The sequence below is a fragment of the Danio aesculapii genome, chromosome 1 (assembly GCF_903798145.1).
Source record: "Danio aesculapii chromosome 1, fDanAes4.1, whole genome shotgun sequence".
NCBI lineage: Eukaryota > Metazoa > Chordata > Actinopteri > Cypriniformes > Danionidae > Danio > Danio aesculapii.
The window spans coordinates 2019442-2028602 of NC_079435.1; the positions used below are offsets into that span (position 1 = coordinate 2019442).

A 9161-nucleotide genomic window follows, 5' to 3' on the forward strand; every position below is an offset into this window, starting at 1 on the left:
GTCTAGTCTGATGAATGAGTTAGTCTAGTCTGATGAGTGAGATAGTCTAGTCTGATGAATGAGTTAGTCTAGTCTGATGAGTGAGATAGTCTAGTCTGATGAATGCGTTAGTCTAGTCTGATAAATGCGTTAGTCTAGTCTGATGAATGAGTTAGTCTAGTCTGATGAATGAGTTAGTCTAGTCTGATGAATGAGTTAGTCTAGTCTGATGAGTGAGATAGTATAGTCTGATGAATGAGTTAGTCTAGTCTGATGAGTGAGTTAGTCTAGTCTGATGAATGAGTTAGTCTAGTCTGATGAGTGAGATAGTCTAGTCTGATGAATGAGTTAGTCTAGTCTGATGAATGAGTTAGTCTAGTCTGATGAATGAGTTAGTCTAGTCTGATGAGTGAGTTAGTCTAGTCTGATGAATGAGCTAGTCTAGTCTGATGAATGAGTTAGTCTAGTCTGATGAATGAGTTAGTCTAGTCTGATGAATGAGTTAGTCTAGTCTGATGAGTGAGATAGTCTAGTCTGATGAATGAGTTAGTCTAGTCTGATGAATGAGTTAGTCTAGTCTGATGAATGAGTTAGTCTAGTCTGATGAATGAGTTAGTCTAGTCTGATGAATGAGTTAGTCTAGTCTGATGAGTGAGTTAGTCTAGTCTGATGAATGAGTTAGTCTAGTCTGATGAATGAGTTAGTCTAGTCTGATGAGTGAGTTAGTCTAGTCTGAAGAGTGAGTTAGTCTAGTCTGATGAATGAGTTAGTCTAGTCTGATGAGTGAGTCTAGTCTGATGAGTGAGTTAGTCTAGTCTGATGAATGAGTTAGTCTAGTCTGATGAGTGAGTTAGTCTAGTCTGATGAGTGAGTTAGTCTAGTCTGATGAATGAGTTAGTCTAGTCTGATGAATGAGTTAGTCTAGTCTGATGAGTGAGATAGTCTAGTCTGATGAATGAGTTAGTCTAGTCTGATGAATGAGTTAGTCTAGTCTGATGAATGAGTTAGTCTAGTCTGATGAGTGAGTTAGTCTAGTCTGATGAGTGAGTTAGTCTAGTCTGATGAGTGAGTCTAGTCTGATGAGTGAGTTAGTCTAGTCTGATGAATGAGTTAGTCTAGTCTGATGAGTGAGTTAGTCTAGTCTGATGAGTGAGTTAGTCTAGTCTGATGAATGAGTTAGTCTAGTCTGATGAATGAGTTAGTCTAGTCTGATGAGTGAGTTAGTCTAGTCTGATGAGTGAGTTAGTCTAGTCTGATGAGTGAGTTAGTCTAGTCTGATGAGTGAGTTAGTCTAGTCTGATGAGTGAGTTAGTCTAGTCTGATGAATGAGTTAGTCTAGTCTGATGAATGAGTTAGTCTAGTCTGATGAGTGAGTTAGTCTAGTCAGATGTGTGAGTTAGTCTAGTCTGATGAGTGAGTTAGTCTAGTCTGATGATTGAGTTAGTCTAGTCTGATGTGTGAGTTAGTCTAGTCTGATGAGTGAGTTAGTCTAGTCTGATGAATGAGTTAGTCTAGTCTGATGAGTGAGTTAGTCTAGTCTGATGAATGAGTTAGTCTAGTCTGATGAGTGAGCTAGTCTAGTCTGATGAGTGAGTTAGTCTAGTCTGATGAGTGAGTCTAGTCTGATGAGTGAGTTAGTCTAGTCTGATGAGTGAGTTAGTCTAGTCTGATGAGTGAGTTAGTCTAGTCTGATGAATGCGATAGTCTAGTCTGATGAGTGAGTTAGTCTAGTCTGATGAATGAGTTAGTCTAGTCTGATGAGTGAGTTAGTCTAGTCTGATGAGTGAGTTAGTCTAGTCTGATGAGTGAGTTAGTCTAGTCTGATGAATGAGTTAGTCTAGTCTGATGAGTGAGTTAGTCTAGTCTTATGAATGAGTTAGTCTAGTCTGATGAGTGAGTTAGTCTAGTCTGATGAATGAGTTAGTCTAGTCTGATGAGTGAGTTAGTCTAGTCTGATGAATGAGTTAGTCTAGTCTGATGAGTGAGTTAGTCTAGTCTGATGAGTGAGTTAGTCTAGTCTGATGAATGAGTTAGTCTAGTCTGATGAGTGAGTTAGTCTAGTCTGATGAATGAGTTAGTCTAGTCTGATGAGTGAGTTAGTCTAGTCTGATGAATGAGTTAGTCTAGTCTGATGAATGAGTTAGTCTAGTCTGATGAGTGAGTTAGTCTAGTCTGATGAATGAGTTAGTCTAGTCTGATGAATGAGTTAGTCTAGTCTGATGAATGAGTTAGTCTAGTCTGATGAATGAGTTAGTCTAGTCTGATGAATGAGTTAGTCTAATCTAATGAATTAGTTAGTCTAGTCTGATGAGTGAGTTAGTCTAGTTTACTGTGGTAAAACGACTGTGGTGTAATCAGAGTAAACCTGACTTGTCCTGAAGGTGACTGCAGCTTCACTGAGAGACTCTTGATGCTTGTGGAAAGTGACGGATGCGTACAGAAGCCCATCAGAAGATCCTTCATCAGGACTGATCATTTCTGCTGATCCAGGATCACGTCTGCTGTCTGATGACTGAACATGTGGAAATCAGGAGAAAATGAGCTGAGAAATCAGACAGAAACACACACACACACACACACTCTCTCTCTCTCTCTCTCTCTCTGTCAATGTGCACACCAAAATACATTAACAACAGTGATTTCCACAACATATTAAATACAAATAAAGCATTTCTCATTAGTTTTGTGATGGAAAAGCACAAATATTACAAACTACAATTAATGAGTGTTTGAGGCAGGAGGTGATTCTTACATATAGTTTAATTAGTCAGTAAATTATTCTTGTTGAAGTATTTATGATAATTTTGAGGACATAATGAGAGTTTTTGGACATATATATGTAATAAATGTAGACACACACTGTAACTCACCGTTGTGTTTTTCACTATATTTGATGTGGAGTTTTTTGCTAATTAAACAAAACACAATGAATTAATCAGAGAGAAAAAGACAAACTCTGACAAACACAGCATCTGATAAAGAGAGAGTTACTGGAGCAGTTTACAGACTCAAACACAAATAAATGTAATTAAAATACTTCATGACACAAATGATCAAACCTGTTCTCTTGTGTCTTGATTTACAGACAGTCAGAGTAAATCCACAGATCAGCAGCACAATCACACACACACTAATGATGATGATGATCAGAGAGAAACCTGAAAAAACAACATCAACTAACAAACAGCAACAACTAAAGCAAGCAGAAATATATAGAACCTAAAATAAATTGAACTGAAAATACTTGTAAATAAACTATACTTTTAAACTCTCTATTTTTCAGCAGTAAATGAGTGTAATTTATTATCTGTTCAGCAAATGTTTTGGTTTATTCTCCACAAACTGCCATCTTATTGTAGCTATGTTGTTGGGGGCCAAATACTGCTGGTTGGGTCTCCCAAGAGATCAAGGTCCTAGGTGACAGCCCAGACTAACAGTAGTTTAGAAGTGCCTTATGAGCAAAATCAAGGAACATGATGCTGCCTGATATGGAGCAAATGGGAATCTGCCCTGGTGGCCAGGTCTTTCCGTATGAGCCACAGTGGGCTGGTGCAGTGTGTATTAGGTGGTGGTCAAAGACCAAAGCCATGACTACATAAACTTTGGACATGCCTATAGTGAGAGTTTGAGCTCGCTTAGTTCCCCAGCTCTACCAGTTTAGTTTAGTTTGTGCATTTGGACCATAAAGTAGCACAGAGTACCCAGCTTTCACCCAGTTGCCATTTCATCTGATCTCCAGCAGTGAGTCTTGGACACTCCATTGAAGATAGGAGCAGATCTATCAACTGATCAACACCTGGTGCTGGTAGAAGAGGAAGCCGGATTGTGGCTGTCTTGCTGAACCATGTGTCAGGGGGATTTTAACAAGGCTGGAGATATTGAGTCAGAATGGGAAACCTGGGTATGGGAGTAGTCTGGTGAGATACGGTGCCACTGTATTGCAAAACATTTCTTCACCATCACTGATTACAGTGGGGGTGGGGAGATGTTGACCTCAAATGGGGATGTTACTGGACAGCAGAGGCTATACTTTGTTTATTATACTCAACAAAAGTCAAATTAGATTAGATGTAGTGTGCTCTTATCTTACCCCTTTTAACCCTGAGGTTGACTTTAGTGATGACGTGAGCTCCACACCAGTAAACTCCAGAGTCATCTGCTCTCAGATCAGTGATGTTGACAGTAAAGACTCCAGCAGACGCTTCATCACTGATAGAGAATCGAGCATCTCTGATGGTCTCCAATGAATCTCCATCCTTCACACACGTGGAGGCTTCATGTGCTTTGCAGAAGCTTTTCTGATCTCCATCATGATGTCTGCACTGGATGGACACGTCGTCTCCTTCATACTTAGTCAAGCTCAGCTCTGGAAATGATCAGAAACACAAGAACATCAGTGGACAGGCCTAGTTTTCCACATTCAGATGTGTGAAGCTTCCTCACCCTGCTTGATGATGACCATCAGATGAGTGTAAAGATAATTCAGCTCTCTGTGTAATGTCACTGCGCACCAGTATTTCCCAGCATCCTCTGCTGTCAGTCCAGTGATGGTCCCAGTGAAGACACTTGCTGTGACGTCTTCATGCAGAGTCAGTCTCTCTTTCTCTTCTCTCACAGTCTCATCCAGAGGATGTGTGTCTCTAGTGGAGCACTTCCCCTTACAGAGAGACTTTGACTTTGATTGATAGATTGAATCATAAGGGCAGAAGATCTGAGCAGATTCTCCTTCACGTCTCACTACTGGAGATACTGCACACAAACACACACATTTAACACACAGATGATGGTGAACAGACTGGGTTTACTCCAGAATCATCTGAATGGACTCACTGATGATGCTGAGCTGGATTTTAGTGGTCAGGGAGATGAAGGTCAGATGTGTGTCTCTGATTTCTGCTCCACACCAGTAAACTCCAGCATCTCTGACACTCACATTACTGATGCCCACTGTAAAAACTCTCTCTTCATTTCCCACAGATTCTGCAGGACTCTTTTGGGGCTCTTCAGATGCTCTTGTTGTCTGGCAGCTCTTATGATCCTCCTCTTTGCCGAAATATACTTTCAGTTTTTTTGGCATTTGACAGCTGATGTTCACTTCTCCACCAAGATGAACAGATTCAGTCATGACTTTTGGATATTTTGCATCTATAAATAACAATAGACAATAGAAAGTCAGAAGAGATAATTTATATACTCAAGTTAAAGTATTTGCTGTTTCCTCACCATGTGTGATGTTGAGCTGAAGTTGAGTGAATCTCTCAGTATATTCAGAGTCCTTCACTCCACACCTGTATGTTCCTGCATCTGCAGCTTTCAGCTCTCTAAAAAACACCATCAAGACTCCTGCTCTGGTGTCGTCATCTACAGAAACATCTCCATTCTTCATCCATTCCTCCTGATCTCCTGAACATCCAGCTGATGATTCTTTACAGATGTATTTTGTCTTGGTTTTGTGTTGAGGATATTTACACTTGATCATCAGAGCAGCTCCTGAGGAGCCAATCACTGTAGACACGCCCACTTTAGCTGTCAACAAAGATCACAATGCAGATCCACTGATGTTTATTATCACGCAGATTTTAGCTTTAAAAACAGATTTGATTTGAGTTTACATAACTGTGGGGATAAGCAAGTTCAGTCCCGGAGAATTATGCTTTGGTTAATAAAACACAGCTCAACAAGCTACTCGAGGTTTGAGTGTTACTTGAAAGCAATTCTCAGTGATTCGGATGCGCATGCTCGAGTGACGTCACTGTCGCTGTACGGTAGCCTAGCTAGTGATGACTTCATGAATTTTTTCAGTGATAAAATAGAAGGCTTTAGACAGAAAATAGGAGATATTAAACTTTCTGCACCGCCTTATACTTCAGATCCAGTAAACACGTCTCTGAATCTAAATAACCTACAGTGCTTTAAAATCATAAAACAGGAAGAGCTAGACAAAATTATAAATAGCTCTAAATCAGCTACGTGTATATTGGACCCAATTCCAACACAGTTACTGAAAGAATTGCTACCTGTTATAGGAGAACCTCTTCTTAACATTATCAACTCTTCTTTATCCTTAGGCCATGTTCCAAATCCTTACAAGTTAGCTGTTATTAAACCTATTATTAAGAAACCACAACTGGAACCCAGCAACTGAGCTAATTATAGGCCTATTTCAAACCTTCCATTTATATCTAAAATACTAGAAAAAGTTGTTTCTGCTCAATTATGCTCCTTTCTGCAGACCAACAATGTTTTTGAAGTGTTTCAGTCAGGTTTCAGAGCTCATCACAGTACAGAAACTGCATTAGTGAAAATAACCAACGATTTACTCTTAGCTGCTGACCAAGGGTGCATCTCGCTATTAGTTCTACTCGATCTTAGTGCGGCATTTGACACCATTGACCATGGTATCCTTATTAATCGCTTAAAGTCTACAGGTGTCCAGGGACAGGCCCTACAATGGTTTAAGTCATACTTAGCTGACCGTTACCAGTTTGTGAATATTAATGGACAGCCTTCACAAATCAGCCCAGTAAAATACGGGGTGCCTCAAGGATCAGTTTTAGGCCCTTTGCTGTTTACAATATACATGCTACCCCTGGGAGACATTATTAGAAGACATGGGATCAGCTTTCACTGCTATGCAGATGATACTCAATTATATATTTCAACTAAACCTGACCAGACGTCTAATCTGTCCAAGCTAACTGAGTGTATTAAAGATGTTAAAGACTGGATGACCAACAATTATCTTCTCTTAAACTCAGACAAAACAGAATTATTACTTATTGGGCCTAAATCCTGTACACAGCAGATCTCACAACTCGACCTACAACTAGAGGGATACAAAGTTAGCGTTAGCTCTACTATAAAAGATCTGGGTGTCATATTAGACAGTAATTTAACTTTTAAAAATCATGTATCCCATGTCACAAAAACTGCTTTCTTTCATCTGAGAAATATCGCTAAGCTACGAAGTATGCTATCCATCTCAGATGCAGAAAAGCTAGTCCATGCTTTTATGACTTCTAGGCTGGACTACTGTAATGCACTGTTTGCTGGCTGCCCAGCATCCTCTATTAACAAACTTCAATTAGTACAAAATGCAGCAGCCAGAGTTCTTACCAGTTCTAGAAAATTTGATCACATCACCCCAATTTTATCCTCCTTACACTGGCTGCCTGTTAAGTTTTGTATTGAATTTAAAATATTGCTTCTTACATATAAAGCTTCAAATAATCAAGCTCCTGTTTATCTAACCAATCTTCTGTCTCGCTACAATCCAACTCGCTCTTTAAGATCTCAAAACTCAGGGCTTCTGGTAGTACCTAGAATAGCAAAGTCGAGTAAAGGAGGTCGAGCCTTCTCATTTATAGCTCCTAAACTCTGGAATAGCCTTCCTGATAACGTCCGAGGCTCAGACACACTCTCCCAATTCAAAACTAGATTAAAGACCTATCTGTTTAGTAAAGCATACACTTAGTGCACCACTTTTTCTGTGAGGGTTTCCACACAGGTTATGCATCTTGTTTATATACACTATGAACAGCAGCTACGCTAATTATTCTCTTTATTCTCCATTTCCACCTGGGGATACTCTTCCCGAGGCCCTCAGTCTATGCAGAGCCACTGATTCGATCCAAGACCAACGACGAGATGATCCCAAGGTTTCCATAATCCTGGACCAGGCAGTATCCTGAGCAGCTACTGTGATGGTCATGGAAGAGTGGAGAACATGAGTCTGATTCCTGTGACGCTCCAGAGACAGACGAGTCTTCGCTGAGGCCAGCTTCCAGCCTCCGCCGCTGAGACTGCAGCTCTGCACAAGACGTTTGGCCAGCGGAGAAATTAAAATGGTCGTGCCCAACTGAGTCTGGTTTCTCTCAAGGTTTTTTTTCTTTACTTTCGCTAATTAGTACATTTTTTTTTCCTCTCCGCTGTCGCCACTGGCTTGCATGGTTCGGGATCTGTAGAGCTGCGCATCGATGGATTTGCTCTTCAGTGTTTGGACTCTCAGTAGTGATTATTAAACCACACTGAACTGAGCTCAACTGAACTGAACTTAAACACTACAAACTGAACTACACTGTTCCTATTTACTGTTACCTTTTATGTGAAGCTGCTTTGACACAATCTACATTGTATAAGCGCTATACAAATAAAGGTGAATTGAATTGAATTGAAAAAGCTACAAGCTGGTGAGTTTAATGAAGACCGGATCAAATCTCTGCAAGACTGTGGATCTCCAAGACCAAACTTGCTTATCCCTGTCTTACTCACCCATAATCTGCAGATGTACAGTATTAACAATGTAATAACTGTAGGAGAAGCCATTGACCCAAACTCCACATAAATAAACTCCTCCATCATCTGCTGTCACTGCAGTAATGCTCACACTCAAGAGCTTTCTCTCTCCTTCATCAGAAACTCTGAATCTGTCTTTTTTATTCCATGTGCTGTAAATCACCTCAATAGAGTCTCTTTCTTCTCTGATTATGATCTTGTAATTATCAATCTGACTGTGTGAATATTGACAGCTGAAGCTGGCCGTTTCTCCACTGTTCACCATCACTCTTGTGGAAACTTCACAACAAGAATCTGTCATTTACATTAATAAGAAAAATATGTTTTAAACATAAAAGCTTTTTAATGATCAGTTACTCTAATTAAAACAACTAACACAACTGACCTTTGTTCACTGTTAAAGTCATGTCGATGGACCACTGGTCTGCTACTGTAATCCTGTATGTTCCAGCATCTTCTGTCATCAGTTCTTTAATGTAGATCATGAGGTTTCCATAATAGCTCAATAACGTGAATCTTCCTTCATTAATCCACTGACGATGTTTCCTGTTGTTTATTATTTTTGTACTCTGTAGCTTCTCCATAAATTTAGCATAATTTTTATGCCAAGGCTTCAGTGAACTAACAAGAAGGCTCCGTCCAGAGTATCCAGTGACATCAATATATCCCACCTCAGCTGTGGATCAGATTGATAATCAGAAAACAGCATCATTACAGCAGTGACTGAAAGAGAAAATATCTGACCTGAGATCAGCTGTAAAGTGAAGATGATGATGAGGAGGATCTTCATTGTGACTTGAGTTGAGTGTGTTGTTGATGCTGAATGATGTGTGTGTGTGTTTGTGTGGATCGCTCTGTCTCTACATCAGTCTGCTTTAATGACTTCC

General features: G+C 39.9%; 2 protein-coding genes across 2 annotated transcripts; both read right to left on the minus strand.

The window, feature by feature from the left end:
- Nucleotides 1-2305: 2305 nt before the first annotated feature.
- LOC130237669 (CMRF35-like molecule 1) lies at nt 2306-4487 on the minus strand. Its single transcript, XM_056468903.1, has 5 exons — nt 4423-4487; nt 4070-4345; nt 3039-3137; nt 2850-2887; nt 2306-2491 (listed from the first exon to the last, which is right to left on the minus strand). Exons 1-5 carry the CDS (start codon nt 4439-4441, stop codon nt 2306-2308), a joined length of 618 nt encoding a protein of 205 aa, XP_056324878.1. The 5' UTR covers nt 4442-4487.
- Nucleotides 4488-4908: 421 nt separating this feature from the next.
- On the minus strand, nt 4909-8681 carry LOC130238583 (CMRF35-like molecule 6). Its single transcript, XM_056470015.1, has 4 exons — nt 8660-8681; nt 5203-5505; nt 4964-5124; nt 4909-4926 (listed from the first exon to the last, which is right to left on the minus strand). The coding sequence occupies exons 1-4, from the start codon at nt 8679-8681 to the stop codon at nt 4909-4911; spliced, it is 504 nt and encodes a 167-aa protein (XP_056325990.1).
- Nucleotides 8682-9161: the final 480 nt, after the last annotated feature.

What these genes read in the sequence shown, in the direction of transcription:
- LOC130237669 (XM_056468903.1), bottom strand. An exon ending in ATCAAGACACAAGAGAACAG is followed by an intron (nt 2,888 to 3,038) that starts GTTTGATCATTT and finishes TTGTTTAATTAG; the next exon opens with CAAAAAACTCCACATCAAAT. An exon ending in ATATAGTGAAAAACACAACG is followed by an intron (nt 2,492 to 2,849) that starts GTGAGTTACAGT and finishes CCACATGTTCAG; the next exon opens with TCATCAGACAGCAGACGTGA.
- LOC130238583 (XM_056470015.1), bottom strand. Translation starts at nt 8,681, where the DNA reads ATGACTTTAACAGTGAACAAAG. An exon ending in GACTTTAACAGTGAACAAAG is followed by an intron (nt 5,506 to 8,659) that starts GTCAGTTGTGTT and finishes CTTTGTTGACAG; the next exon opens with CTAAAGTGGGCGTGTCTACA. An exon ending in TCAGCTCAACATCACACATG is followed by an intron (nt 5,125 to 5,202) that starts GTGAGGAAACAG and finishes TGTTATTTATAG; the next exon opens with ATGCAAAATATCCAAAAGTC.